The sequence below is a fragment of the Centroberyx gerrardi genome, chromosome 23, assembly GCF_048128805.1.
Source record: "Centroberyx gerrardi isolate f3 chromosome 23, fCenGer3.hap1.cur.20231027, whole genome shotgun sequence".
NCBI lineage: Eukaryota > Metazoa > Chordata > Actinopteri > Beryciformes > Berycidae > Centroberyx > Centroberyx gerrardi.
Window position 1 is genome coordinate 5,050,335 of NC_136019.1, and position 15,770 is coordinate 5,066,104.

The 15,770-nt window shown below is 40.7% G+C and overlaps 1 protein-coding gene across 1 annotated transcript; it reads right to left on the bottom strand.

The window, feature by feature from the left end:
- Positions 1 to 1,264: 1,264 nt before the first annotated feature.
- Positions 1,265 to 15,202, bottom strand: rasl11a (RAS-like, family 11, member A). The gene is made up of 8 exons (XM_071915441.2): positions 14,845 to 15,202; positions 12,772 to 12,828; positions 12,313 to 12,395; positions 9,093 to 9,133; positions 7,986 to 8,115; positions 7,469 to 7,544; positions 6,072 to 6,148; positions 1,265 to 3,520 (listed from the first exon to the last, which is right to left on the bottom strand). The coding sequence occupies exons 1-8, from the start codon at positions 14,996 to 14,998 to the stop codon at positions 3,374 to 3,376; spliced, it is 765 nt and encodes a 254-aa protein (XP_071771542.1). The 5' UTR covers positions 14,999 to 15,202; the 3' UTR covers positions 1,265 to 3,373.
- Positions 15,203 to 15,770: the final 568 nt, after the last annotated feature.

Here is a 15,770-nt window from a genome sequence, read left to right on the forward strand (position 1 = left end):
CCTCAACTTCACACACACACACACACACACACACACACCCACACACACACACACACAGAAAATCTGAGCGATGTCCTTGGCAGATTCAGTTCTATTGTTTTATTCTCAGTCTGTCCCAGTTTAATCTGTTTTCACTGGGCTGCAGAGAAGCTAAAGAAATATCAGGATAAGGAGCAAGTTAGGTAAGTAGGGTCAGAGGTCAACTGTCTTCTTCTGTGGTTGTGAACTAATGCTGCCCTCTGACTCTTGTTATCTTCCATCTTCACAAATGACATCAGGTCGTTCTGCCTCGAGTTTAGTTCCAAAATGTGACGAATCGCTTGAAATTAAAACAAATGATTGAACTTTTTAAAGGAAAAGAAGTAACTTAATCCTTGGTTGACAAAATGAATCCTCTATTTTAGAGCTATTAAATGATTGATGATATTTTTTTATCAAAAAGGAAATAGGCTACATAACATTTTGGAATACAACTCCTCGGTTAGTTAGTTGTAATATTCTTACCGAAAAAGGGAAGATTCAGGAAACATTCAGAAGAGCCTCCGTTTTATAAATCCAGCCTCATAAAGTTCACCTTAACTCTTCAGCTATCAAATCAACTCAGACTCACTGTGGACGCTGAAACAGACTCCTGGCTTACAGAAAAATGAGAGAAATTCCTCTTTAATTTGAGAATGTAGGCACTTGTTCCAGTGGCACACAGGAAGGAGGTCTTTAAGGACTACGTGTGTGTGTGTGTGCATGTGTGTGTGTGTGTGTGTGTGTGTGAGAGAGAGAGAGAGAGAGAGAGAGAAGGAAGTTTAGCAACTCGAAAGCAAAACAAGAGGAAATTAGACTCAAAATTAGCTCAAAATTGTGAGTAAATCTCTTTTCCTCATTTTCTCTGTTTCTCTCTCTCTCTCTCTCTCTCTCTCACACACACACACACACACACACACACACACATATACAGACAGACAAACACACACAATTTCACACACACACGTTATTTTTGTCTTGGCATTTATCAAATGGCATCTCAGTACTTTGTCTTGATACACAGACAGACGCCTGGAATTATCTCTGCCTTTTCCAGACTCTGCTGGAGCCCCACTGCTTTTAAAGGTCAAAGGTCAGAGGGGTCATGGGTTGGGGTCAGCGGACAATTTTTCACTGGTCTGTGTGTGTGTGTGTATGTTGAGTGTGTGAGTGTGTGTGTGTATGTGTGTGTGTGTGTATAGTAGGGGTAGGGTGGAGGTTCAATGACCAAGAAAGAAATTCCAGATGCTGAGGAATGTGTCTTTATTGGGAATTGTGTGTGTGTGTGTGTGTGTGTAAGTGTGTGTGAATATCTGGGGGGGAAGGGGTCACTCTCTAACCTCTGCTGAGTGTTAAAACACTGCAGCACAACGAGACGAGAGGTCATGAGAACAGCATCTGTAGAAGTAGAAAATGCACTTACACACACACACACACACACACACACACACACATACACACACCCCCCAGTCGCCTTTTACACACTTGGAACACGGCCTTATAGATAGCAGATGCTGCGTTTTCCTGCTATTTCAATTCCATAGATTCATTTAAGGCATAAAATGTAACAAGCAACAAACTTTTTCATAAAATCCTTTGAATCTACATGATGTCATCACAGTAAATATTGGACTCATACTCATTTATTGACAGGAAGGATTGCAGAACTGAGGCGTCGCCTGCAGCTGGTCGAGCCGAACAAAATAAAAGTCTCTTTGGTACCGTGAAGTTGCGTCTCCCCAAGAAAAATGTCTTTTTTTTGGGGGGGGGGGGGGGGGGGGGGAGATAAGGCCTCTGCAGCAGCATTCAGTCCACAAGACACTAAAACTTTCCTCTGAAACCAATAGAGATGAAATACGCCCCGACAGTGTTTACACCACGGGACGCTGAAGGTGCGATCACACCTCCGGCTTGTTTTCTTTGGTCTGAGCTATAGCGGAAAAGTTTACTTTGTCGCATTTTTGCGTTCGGCTCGTTTAGGTTCAGAGAAAATTAGAAGAGAGCCGGGACTTGTAATGAAACGTCACATGGACTCAGGAGAAGCTCGTTCATTGGACAGAGCTTTGGTGACCTGTCATCCTGCCAGGTTGAGAGGTTTTGGCGAGGGGGGGAACCAAACAAATCTGATTCCAGTCCCTGTAACTTTAGCTAAACATTATAGACTTGTCGGTCTCTTCTTCTGTGGTGTTCATACCAGGTAAGAACACATGAAGAAACATCTGAATATGAGCATCAGTCCAGACTTCATTTTGTTCTGCTACGCTTTCCAAGCATGAGGAACTGCTGGCTCTCAGATGTCATCATCCGTCTCCTGATACCCATAAACCCTTGTGTTTTGGGGTTGTTTCTTGTAGTTGGTTCAGAGTACATTCTCACTCCTAACAAACCGCACCGCAGTTCCCTTGTGAGAGGACTGAGATTTGCATTTTCAGGCGTCTCTGTGCCGGTATTCGGTGCTAAGTGAGTCTGAACGTCGCTGTTTTCGAACCAAACTAAAGGAATAAACGCTCCAGAGTTTGGATAAACCGCTCCAAGTCCCTAAGACGTCCCAATGAACTCAATACAGATTAAACATCTTTCAAACATCATTTAGTCCATGGGACACAAAACCCCAAACCAACACAACTGAAACTGTAACCTAGATGGGTGATTGATGCTCTGCAAAAACGAGAAAGCATATTTCTTTGCAGAATACACAAAATAAGTGTGCAAAATTTCAGTAACTTCTGCTCTTTAAAACAGACTGATGAGGTGAAAGCAATGATCCATTATTGATGAATTAAATCCAGGAGATGTAGATAAAGGAGAAAAGATGGAAAAAAATAAGGATTTTTAAGCTTTGGGACAATTTAGGTATGAATTGTGCAAAAAATGTAACTCAATATTACGAAGGCGTTTCTTCAGATTTTGCACACTCAGTAATGGTTTACAGTTTTGCCGACTCGCTCACTCTCCTTCTTGGTAAACCTGCCAAGTTTCTAAACACAACACCCGCTGCTTGTTTAAGAGTCTTTAACATTTTTGCGTGAACCAGCGTCCTCGTTGTACTTAACCCTGGGAAGAGGTCCTCTCTTCTCTGTCCGTATCAAATCATCCCTCCATCCCGTGATGCCGTGATGTTTTCCTTCCCATTCTAGATATCTCAGAATACCGTTAACGGCTTTTTAAGTTCCCGAAAACCCCTAAAAAGTCACAACTCTTCCATATATAGGGCTCTCGTCGCTTTCTCTTCAGCGTTTCTCCCTCCGCTCAAGAAAATCCAAAGGCTAGAAGCTGTTTTCTCACGGAGGCTCGTGTCCTCTCCACGCGTCCCGGCCGCACGTTTCTGCCCGCGTTTGCGTTCCTCCCTTGTTTCTCAGAGAGTGGTGGCCGACTTGACTTTGGAGGAGAGGACCTGCCTGAACCTCCTCTTCAGCTCCTGCATGTTGGGGGATTTGGGTCGGGCCAGGTGGAGGCCCCCCCTCCTCTTCTCCCCGTTCCCTCCTCCCAGCGCCCGGCTCACCTGGAGGAAGGAGAGAGAGAGAGAGAGCAGATGACGGTGATGATGGTCCCGAAATAAAACGAACACGAATATCTGCCTGTTCGCCATTTACTTTGACTTGGATCGTGTCATTAAGAATTTTTGGTCACAGTGTGTGTACATATCTGTTCTTTGCACAAATAAAACTAATTTTGTCTCCATATTTTACTGGGATGTGCGATTATATCACAGTATTGTGAAAATATATATCAAAGAAAAAAATCCTGCACCATAAATTTATCGATTGAATGACAAATGATAATAGAATGGTAAAGGAACTCCTCGAATATTTGTTTTCATCAAAAGGCATTTGTAGATTTTTTTCTTTTCTTTCTCTCCTTCATTTTCCTTATTTTTACATTTTTACAGTAAGTAATGATGTAATTATTTTTTTCCCTTTTTCTTTTGTACTCTATGCAAAATATATGTCAAATTAAAAAGAAAAAAGTGTATATAGACAGAAATGTAAAGTGAATTGAATATGGAACAATTACAATAAAGTGTATTAAAGAAATAAAGTAACATCCAATATAATATACAAGTCGGTCATAATGCCTTGTTTATATCATTTTGGAAGCCAAATTCCTGCCACATTGTTTACAATAAGACCAGAAATATATATTGAAAAAATCAAATAAAGTCCTTAGTGCAGCTCGTCAGCCAAAACAAGCTCGGGTAAAATAAGATCGCTGACTTCAAACAGAAATAAGGTTTGTGGAATTTGCTCTCTTTTAAGATGTGAGATGGAAATGGGCTGGGCGAGTGTAAACAAGCCCAAATATAACGGGGCTCCGGCCGGTCGTCGTATCGGTCCGACAGAAAACAAACACACACAAGAGTCTAATACAGGCTGCTGAAGCTGTTTCTGGCCAAAAAGACAGCAGGAGGTATTTCTGTAATTTTTTTGTGACGTTTGACATCAATGGGAAGCGATCTGTATCCAGGGTTCCCACGGGTTTGACAATCCTTTAAGGTTGGGGATTTGAGGAAAAAATAAAATAAGGCCTTGAAAGTTTTTGAAAATGGATGTTTTTTTTTAAATTAAAATATAGCAGCTAAATTCATCATTATGCCTCAGCTCTCTGTCTTCGGATCAACTCTTCATATCCTGAGGAAAACCCTGTGATGGAGGTTGTTGGAGTTTTAAAGGTCCCATATCATGTAAAGCAGGACTCCCCTTGCCTCTGTGATGATAAAGGAGTTGGATGGTCTATCTAAACATGGTGAAAGTATCAAAACGCACGGTCGCCAACTAAATCCACACAATCCATATTAGAAAAGCGAGCCTCTAAACGAGCCGTTTGGACTTCCGGAACTTTGTGGCGTCACAAAGGTTCGCTCATTATCATTTCTGTAAGAAATAATAAACTAACAAAGTGTTTTTTTCAAAGCGGTTGAGCAGTTATCATTGTTTATTACCGGGAGAGTTTTCCCTACCTGTAGCCGCCGGGCCGCGGCGTCTCACGTTTCACTCTTGAAACGGTTAGCCAATCGGAACAGAGGGGTCGTTAATATTAATGAGCCTTAAAGACACGGCGACAGAAACAGCCTGTTCTTGGTAAGGCTCAGAGAGATGCTGGAAAATGAACGTGGAAAAATGGATTGAGAGTGTTTTTGGTTCATGACGCCACACACACAGCTTTGAATGGACCTCAAGACACAAAATAAAACACTGGAAAGTGGAGAATATGGGACCTTTAAAATGATTTCATCAGGATTTCTTGACTTCACAAGTCAAGACCACTGACCATTTTACTCAATTTGAATTTATCTCTTGGATTTGATGTCCAGGTCAGTGTGGGAACCCTGTGTCTTGTTGTATTTCCATCCTTTCGTTGGAAATTTTTCATGCAAAGCTTTCATACAACTTGGTCCTCATCAGCTGGCTTTCATCTGACTTGAACAGCTACCAACCAGCTGCAGCAGCCATCTTTCCATTTCCCTCGCCTTCCACTCTTTTTCGTTTCAGAGTTGGTTGTCACTTGCCTGAGAGTATAACAGTGCAATCTGCACTCCAGCTGCAAATACTAGTGACGCTTTTATACACAAGACTTGATAAATAGCACGCATAATGTGGTATTTTAATAGAAAAAGGAACATAATATTGAATGATACCACAAATGTTTTAAAATACCTGATTATACTGTGAAACTGCTCAACCCTAGACCATGAGGAACTGTTGGTATAACCTGCAGTATTAAAGCAAGATATACATAATATAGACTGATCTGATGCAGTGACAGTATACCAGGCAAATTAAATAATGTGTTAATTACTTTCCCATGTGCAAAGGTTTTAAAACCAACCAGTATGTCCCCATATCCTTATTTGGGATACATTTCTTTCTTTCTTTCTTTCTTTCTTTCTTCGGGATGCCTTCACGACTGCAGAGGGAAAATCCTTTTTTGTCAGCTTGTGTTCTGCACTCAAGAGCCGAGCCAAAACTATGTCCCTAAAAACAACCAAAAACCCAAACTGGCGGCCGAACTCTTTTTAAGACAAACCGATAAAGAAACCGAAAAGAAAGTCCTACCTCCTGACAGAGATGTAGGAAGGCGGCGTGAACTCCCTCGTGGTTTTCTCTGGCCGAGGCCTCAAAGTAAACTCCTCCTGTGAGCAGAGGAAGCGTTGAGATTAGGACCACGACTCCTTATCTTTCACAAAACACTTAGCATTCCTGCTTCGTTAGGCAGCAGGCAGGATATAGTATCTAGACACACAGGAGGAGGCGGGGATGTGTGTGTGTGTCTGTGTGTGTGTGTGTGGAAAGATCTTTTCAGCAGGGTTGGGGGTCAATTCATGAATGAACTCATCGATTCCAATTCAACTGAGGAATTGGAATTGGAATTTGAAAACAAAACAAAAAAACGCTTTTTTTTTGTTTTTTTGTCACCACATATCTGAGATTCCACATCGTGTTATATATTATCAATACTGAATATCATAAAATGTTAAAGGTTCCTTTCAGCTGGTATTTGATGCAGAACATGTAATTGTAAGTAGGGATGGACGATTCTACATCGATTCCGACTCCTCTATGTAATATTACCCATGACTTAATGCTGCCAGTGATGACTTGCACTTTTTATACATGATTTTAATCTTAATTCTTTTCTATTCTTACTCTTATTTACTTATTTTGTTTTTGTATCTTATGTCTAAAAACTGTCTTGAAAGTGTGTCTCTTACTGTGTCAGTGTCTACATTATGTTTTTATGTTTTATGTTGCACCGGAGAGACTGGTGAACAAGACTTTTTGTTATACTGGACTGGTATAATGACAATAAAATTGAATTGAATTGAATTGTAATGGAATTGATGGAATTGATTCTAAATCGATTCCGATTCCAAATGAAAATACAAACACAAAAATTGAAGTTTTACGCCGGTTGGCATTCAACTAATGAGCCTTGAATTTCTCACTCTCCCCTCCCCCACTCCCCACTTGTTGTGAAATGTATCAGACCAAGGCAGTCGAACACAGATTAGTCAGATTAGTACAGATAGGCCTATATCAGAATGAATTGATTACAAAGTTCATTTAAATGAAACAGTTTCTACGATTCCAGAGTCGACTGATGGAATCGAGAATTGACTCTTTTGGAGTCGGCTCTCCATCCCTAATCGTAATCCATACATTATGATTGAATGTGTTTGATTTGTTGAACTGTCTTGTATTTGATTCATAATGTTTTGATTCATAATGTTCAGCGAGTCGAGACAAACTCTCTTAGAAGTGGAATTTCATGGAATTTCATGGAATTTAATGGAATTAAATTCTGTTTCTTGTCATTCCAATTCAATTCACATTCTGTTTCCTTACAGCTGGGTGACATTCACATTCACACTGCAGGAGCTGAACTGGAGTTTACCATGCATTCTCAAATGAAAGAACAAGACCGAGAGAAAGAGAGAAGAAGAAGGCCCCACCTAGCGAAGCCGCCAGCGTCTCGCCCTCGTCTGCCGGCACTTGGCGGGCGCGCAGCAGGTCGCTCTTGTTGCCGACCTGGAGCAGATTACAGATTACTGAATAGATTAGATTATGGGGATTGGGGTTAGTAGATGACTGTTATGGTCTGCTCTAGTTAGCGGTCTGAGCCCTTGGCGGCTCCATAAACATTACACTGGTAGATGTGGAAGTAATTTGAATGGATAATCGACTGTTTGAATGAATGAATGAATGAATGAAAAAAGCAATGAAATAATAAAATAAGATAATAACAAGATTGATAGCGTTAAATCAAAACAAACTATGATACTTCTCAAAGGACAGTAGGTAACTTAAAATGACAAAATAATATTGGATAGTAGAAGTAAAGAGATATTGGATGGTGAAATTTCAGTTGCTGATTTTTGACATGTTCACATAACTGGATACACACTCAAAAACACACACACACTTCACATCCACCCCCCATCCCACACACACACACACACACACACTCACCAGTATGACAGGTATGTTTCCAGAGGGGTGTATGCGGCGGACGTGCTGGTACAGCGGCTGGATGGTGCGGTAGCTGTTGTGGTCCGTTATGGAGAAAACCAGGACGTAACCGTCTGCCCAGTAGATCGACCTGCGAGTTCAGAAGAGTCCAGTTCAGTTCCACTCTTAAAGTCGAGATGAAACGGCATTTCGAGAGCATCTAACTTCCGTGTCGTGACGTATTTCCGAGTGAAACAGGAAAGACAGGCGGGACGTAACGTTGGGAGAAATTTGATTTGAACGTTGAAAAGTGGGCGTGTCGTAACACCCGAAGACACACCGAAGTACCGTGCTGTTGCTAGCTAGCTAACTGCTCTGTGCGCTAAAAGTTGAAGATTGATTGATGGGTGGATGTCATGATATTATTGGTTGAAATTGGTTATGGGCATGCTTACGTAAGCACACGGCATATTTTGTTTTACAGGAAGAAAACATGATTGAATTTTGATATAAGAATACAAAGAAATTGATTTTTTGTATTTTTTTTGGCATATATTGGTATATAGGTGCACAATATGACCGGGGATGTGATCTAAAAGGGTTAAAAAGGCATTTTTCATTTCATCTCGACTTTAAGACCATTTCCACTCATATATTAGATGTGATAATTGGACAGAAAAAGGAGAGACGTGACAGAGAACATGACGCACCTCTGATCCACCACAGTGCCCCATTCAATTTAGTTATGTTACATTTAGCTCAATTGAATTTTATGAAGTTAAATTTAGTAGAGTCCTGTCCAGTCCAGTTCAGTTAAATTCAATTCAATTCAAAGCAGTGACATGTGTTCAGGGTGCGTCAGTGCATCAAAGGACAAAGAAAACAAGAAAGAAAGAAAGAGAATAACGCGAGAAGGCAAGCGAGAAAGAAAGGCAGAAAGGAAGGAAGAAAGAAAGAGAATAACGTGAGAAGGCAAGCAAGCGAGAAATAAAGACGGAAACAAAGACAGAGAGAAAGAAAGAGAAAAAAAGGGGAATAACGCAAGAGAGAAAAAAAGACAGAGAAAGAAAGGAAGAAAGAATGAAGGAAAGAAAGGAGAATAGCGAGAGAAAGAAAGAAAGTCCTGACCTGTTGATCTGCTCCTGGCAGTACAGGCCTTCAGCATCATCCTGGAGAGAGAGAGAGAGAGAGAGACAGATAGACAGGGAGAAATAAAGGGAGAGAAAAATGGTTTGCAGATTATCCGATGATGGGATGGAAACCAAGCCAGAGGTTTCAGTCTCACCGGTGGGAAATATTCAGATAGAAAAACATTTCCTCGTTCTCTCTGGTCAGTAAACCAGCAGCAACCGGCTGATTTCTGCCTGATTTCTGGTCTGATAGAGCAGATAAAACACATGGCTGCCTTGGATCTGAGGATCTTGAGGCATTGAGCTGATGTCCTTATCCTGAGCCAAAGGTGCGACTATAGGTCAACTCTGCAGTCAAGTCCATGTCATTAATGTCAAGTCTCAAGTCTAAATGTAGAACAGCAAGTCAAGTCAGAACAAATCAAGAGTCCAGTATCAATTTAATATCTTAAAGAAAACTAAATATCTAGGACTTTTCAATGCAATATGGTTTTAATAGGATAAAAACTCGGTAAGAGCATCATGAGTTTGATTTCTATAATCAGTTTCAACTTCAATAAATTCAATCATTCCATACAAATTCAGAAAACAGAATTTAAATTCAGTCGTCTGCTGGAACAAATCTCATCACTTTCAATCTGAGTCATTTACACAAACACAAGATCTCAAGTCAAGACTTTAGAAACCTTTTCAAGTCATCAGAGTACAAGTCAGAGTCGAGTCCCAAGTCACCAGAACCCAAGTCAAGTCAAGTCTCAAGTCATTGAAATTGTGACTTTTCCAAACAGACGACTGTTTATGGACACACACTGGAAGTTTTGGGGATAGAACTCAGGACTTTCTGGTTACGGGACAGTCTCTCGAACCAGTCGACCAATCAGACTTCACCATAGGCTGGGTAGTTCCACATATTCAATCGGTCCAATCGATTACCAAGTGATACAAATGTTCTAATATCACATGTAATTGCAACAAAAGCTCGTAATTCAGTATCACCTTTTATTTTTTCCATGCACAATTTTTTGTAAGGGATCGCACATTATTCTTTCCACTGCACTCGGCAATTTTGCATGCTAGCGACTCCAAATGGCAGCAAAAAGTGGGTGTTTTGAGCTTCATCACCCAGAAATCCTGTGCGGTGAGGTCAGTAAACATCCCACAGCTCGCTCATGTTCACCGACCCGGCCGGTCTGTGATGCTTTATACCAAAGGAAACCAAAGAGACGAGAGAGGAAGAGATCTAACGTTGGTGAGTCCAGCTTTCTCTGGACAGAGCGCTGCTCACTGCTGTTTAGGAGACAGTCTGGATTTCACTCTGAGGTTTGGATTCATCACTTTCTGTGGGAGGAGAAGTGACCAAACTAACACCAGAACTTGATTTGGGCAAATAGGACGAATCTTCTGCGTCTCAATTAGTGGGAACAGGATGTTTTTCTCCATCACAGCCCCAGTTTGTGGTTTAGACTGATGAGACGGGTTTATTTTGACATTAAACATCTTGCCCACTGCAGCTTTAACTCTCCTCCAGTTCCTCAGAAGCTACATGACCTCTCTGCTCTCCACACATAACTCCCCTTGTCTTCATATGCCAGTTATTTCTCTCTAATCTCTGGGAGCGGTTCATCGTCTCTCTGCCTGGCTGGAGGGAGTTCGTTACTCTCAGTAAGGAAATGAGCAGCTCAGCGGTCTGGTACTGTAAACAGACGGCTGGCGTGGAAGAGGGCTCGCTATCTGGCACGTTGCACTCATTATAGCCATCATGAGCGAGGTGATGGTTTTAAGGTCGCTTCCTCCCACATCAAATGCATTCCTGAAATTAAGAAATTCCTGAGATAAAAGCAGCAGTTTTTTGACCGTCAGAACTTTGGGTTTTTGAGGAGTTTGACTTGCAGATGGAAAATTAAGCATGTGAGAGACTTTTTTAACTGTTTTAACCCAACTCGCAACTCAAAACTACAAATCTAAACAAACATTTAACAGCCTCAAAATACATGTAAAACTTAAGCTTAGGTGTCACATACGGTCAATCACTGTATAAAAGGGAAAGACAATACATTTCAATGGGGACAGAAGTATTTTAAAGCTGCAATCCGCAATCAATGCGTCGCGGATTGCAGCTATTGCTAGCTACAGTGTGAACTTTTGATGTCATCACCATGCAAGTTAGCGTCAGCATGCTAGCTAGCCAGCAAGGTTAGCTTTTGCTAAAAACAAACTGTTTACATTCTGGGGCGGATATTTTTGTAATTCCTCTTGCACAGCCGCAAGATGGTGCACATAAGCACAAATTGAGCATAGACTGAACACAAATTGTGCATAAATTGATAGCGTACATCACTGCTGATTGTAGCTTTAAATCAAATAAATCACTAAGTAAGCAAAGCCAGTGGTGGTGAGATGGTGTTCCAACAGGGGGCGCCATACTGCAAACACAGAGGGCTTTTAAGCGTTTAGATTTAAAGTAATAATTTGTGACATTTTTATATAAATAAATGCTACTTTTGCAACTTTGTATGGCCAATTGTTGTAACACAATATTGTTCAACCTACAGCTGGTTCATGAAAGCTTTTCCATAGCTGTTTCCCGGTGTTGTGTCAAAATTTGTTTCCCGTAAAAAAAATGTGTCTCCCCCTGGTGGTTTGTCCTCACCTCGATTTCACAGCAGGGAAGAAAGTAACATCAATTTTTGTAAATAGTTTTCTTATGAGTCCATTTTCAAACGATACAAGAACATTTTAAAAAACATTTCACAAGATTACAAAGAATGAAAGCAGCCCATCAATAGTAGGCTAACCCACCTAGTTGCTGCGTAATGAATCACGCTTGTTTGTGATTTTATTTCAAACCACAAGCGTCCATTGATTCTACCAGGAAGTTCTCAGGCTAAACATTAGTCTACTTGTCATGTCTTAAGCTCATTTCCCCCATGATAATTTCCTTGTGCAGTGACAAAACAACAACACACACTGAGGACAAAATGCGGACACACTGACAGGGGGGATACATTTTTTTGTAGGGAATACAAATTTTGCCACAGCACCGGCCATGCACACTGTTTGACTGCAACATGATCTGTGGGAATTGCAGTGCAGAGAGAGAGTCCCATGGATTACCACTCTAAAAACAGTTTTGAAAGGTGGCTGATGAAAGTAAAAGCTTGCATCGACTGCCTCTCTCTCTCTCTCTCTCTCCCTCTCTCTCTCTCTCTCTCAGTTACCTGGAGAGCGACGCAGGGTGTATCCTGGACCTGAAGTGACACTTCCTCCCCATCCAGAGTGACCTTTCTGGAGTAGAGGGCTCCTGGGGAGAGAGACACATGTGGATGGATGGAAAAATGAATGAATGAATAAATAAAGAATGAATGACTGAATGAATAGTGGGGATTTTCTAGAGCAGAGGACATTTGTAGAGGGAGAGAGGGGGTTGAATCAAATGGATGGATGTTTATGTTTTCATAACCCCGCGATTGTTTACATTCTATTTTACTGCTTTTGTTATTTTATTATGATATCATTTCTACTGTTTGATTGCTTATTTTGCATTCTCTTTGCCTGCCTATATTCTAGTTTAATGTTCCCTGCTGAATCCCATTACTTCTGCTGCTACGGCAACCGAATTTCCCCACTAGGATCAATCAAATTTCTATCTGATCTTAGAGAGATGGATGGAAACTCACCGGTGTTCGCTTCATAATCCCCAATGAACCTCTTGGTCAGAAACCTGACGATCAGAGCTGAAAACAAACAAGAAGAAAAACTAAATCAGGGATGCAGGAAGTGGGGTGAAAGGGCGAGAGGATGCAGGGGAACCCCCCCAAAAAAATCTAGATTCATGGAGCTTATGGTCACATCTTCCTATAAGGATTTAAAAACAATATGGACAGCAGAATTCCAGAAGAAGATTGTACATGATTGTTTTTTTAACCCATAATGTGAATGATGTAAGATGTTTCTGTCCTGTTTCTGTGCTGCTGTTTGTTGTTGTTTTAATAGATTGTTTTTATTTCACAAACCTTTCCCAGCAGGGACAATAAAGTTTTGTATTGTATCGTATCTTATCATATATTGTCTTATCTTATCTTATCGTATTGCATCGTATCTTGACTCATCTTATTGTATGGTATCGCATCACATCGCATCACATCTTGTCTCATCTGATCTTATCTTATCGTACCATATCTTGTCTCATCATATTTTATCTTGTCGTATCGTATCGTATCTTGTCTCATCATATTTTATCTTGTCGTATCGTACCATATCTTGTCTCATCATATTTTATCTTGTCGTATCGTATCGTATCTTGTCTCATCATATTTTATCTTGTCGTATCGTATCGTATCTTGTCTCATCATATTTTATCTTGTCGTATCGTATCATATCTTGTCTCAGCTTATCTTATCTTGTCGTATCGTATCGTATCTTGTCTCATTTTATCGTATTGTATCGCATCACATAACATTGTATCTTGTCTCGTCTTATCTTATCGTATCGTATCTTGTCTTATCGTGTTGTGTTGTGTTGTGTCGTGTCTTATCTTACCGTATTGTATTGTATCGTATCGTATCGTATGTTAGAATTCCATTGCACAGAAGGCAATGACAGATAACTTTTGTTGAAATGGTATTTTGACACAACTTCACCCAAAGTAACACTGGGAAACAGGAGTCTCCAGCAACACTTCCAGTACTGACAACAAACATTTATTCCTAAAACCTACTAACCTACTAACCTGCTACAACCTACTAACCTATTTACTAATACATATTTGCTCTCAGTACTGCAAGAGTGGCTGGAATCTCCTTTCCCCCCCCTAGACAAATAACTTGTTTTATAAAGCATTTCAAAGCAGAGACAACTGCCAAGAAAAGCCCCATGGGTGAGAAAATTATTCACCAATTCACAGAGTTTGATGTTGCACTCCTGTGTATTGGTAAATCATTTTCTAAACCTGTGACTTGTCTTTGTTTTCCCAACTCTTTGGATCTTTTCTGGGCTTACTGTGGCCTTTTGAGACTTCCCAACATAATATAATGTTTCTTGGCTTCTCCTAATTTATTTCTCTTCCTTGTAGAACTAAGATCATTTCTCCACTCTCTGAGCTTATTGGAAGATAGGAAGAGCTTGAATTTACTAACTCATTATGAAGCTTCTTTCAACAAAACTGCTGACACTATTTAACTTATATTATATATATAGCTATATATATATATATTTTTTTTATACTTATTTATTTTTTCTCTTGTTATATCTCTGTAGGCCTACTGAGTTTTGCTTTGTGTCTTAATTGTCTCATTTATGTATAATGTCAAGGCTGTCAGTTTTTTGGCCTTTATTAATAATAATTTAAAAAAAATCAATGTACAGAATGCAAATGTGTCGCCCCCTGTCGTCCCGGATTATTGATTTCTATCATTTCTACTGCTTCACAATCAGACACAAAGCTGCAGTTGCAACCTCTATACACAAATAAACTGATGGAAATGTCATTAGCTGATTATAACGGTAATTGGCAGCCTAGATCATTAATTAATTAGTATAATCCATGGTAAATAAATGGTTGGGATGCGTAAAATCCCCAAAACCCCAGTTCCCATTTGAATAACCTTTCTTATTATGCCTGCAATGTCCCCTATTCAGTTGAATTTAAATCTATATTTTCACACTTCATTCCTTCATTCATTCCCCCGCTTGCAGATCTAGATGCGGAACTCCTTTCCCACAGCAGCACACTCTCTAATCCCGTACCCTACCTGTTTTCCCGACGTTGCTCGCTCCCAAAACCACAATCTTGACGGTTTTGTTGGGCACGCAGTCCAGCAGAGGGTACTCCGGGATGGGGACCAGCAGAAAGTTGCCGGCTCCGCTGCTGTTCATGGCTGTCGGCGGGTCGACGGTCAGCCGCATTTAGCTCTCCTCTGTCTGTCCCGATGCACCAGCCTCTGCTCCGGGGGGGGAAATGAGCTTGTCTCCTTTTCCTCTCTTCTTCCTCCAGGCGTCCCGTCCGGCTTCCCCTCCGCCCCGAGGAAAAACCACTAGAATATTCCCATAATATTCCTGCAGGGACTAGTGGGACTCAGCAGCGAGATTACAGAGAGTTTAGTTTTTGGATCTCTTAATATTCCTATAGGGTTTTATATGGTAGAATAGCCTAAAATGTATTATAGGATTACTATAGTTTTTACTGGTAATGATACTCCATATAGGATCTTGTCTTTGGTCCAAACTGTATTTCCAAACAATATTTCTCAAGTTGCTCAATTCCAGTTCAGGCTTCAGTTCCGTTAAGTGCTAAAAAAAAAAAAAAAAAGTTGGACTTTTTATCCCTCCGTGGCTCTTCTTGCTGTCTGGTGCGTTCAAGTGATGAGTTAAATAATCCCGTTTCTTGTCAGTAGACTATCACTGCTATGTTTTATGTATAAGAGACATAAATAATCCAAATGAGTTAAAGCATGGCGGATCGCAGCGATTCCGAGCGCTTTTCTGACTGAGAGAGAGAGAGAGAGAGAGAGAGAGAGAGAGAGAGAGAGAGAGAGAGAGACTTGAATCGGCCCACTAATATTCCCATGAGATATGAGTCTAAACTGGGCTCCTTCCCAGCCTGAGACTCTGACACACATCATGTTTCTGTGGCCATTACAGTGAACTAAAGCCTTAAAATACTATTAATACCAACTTG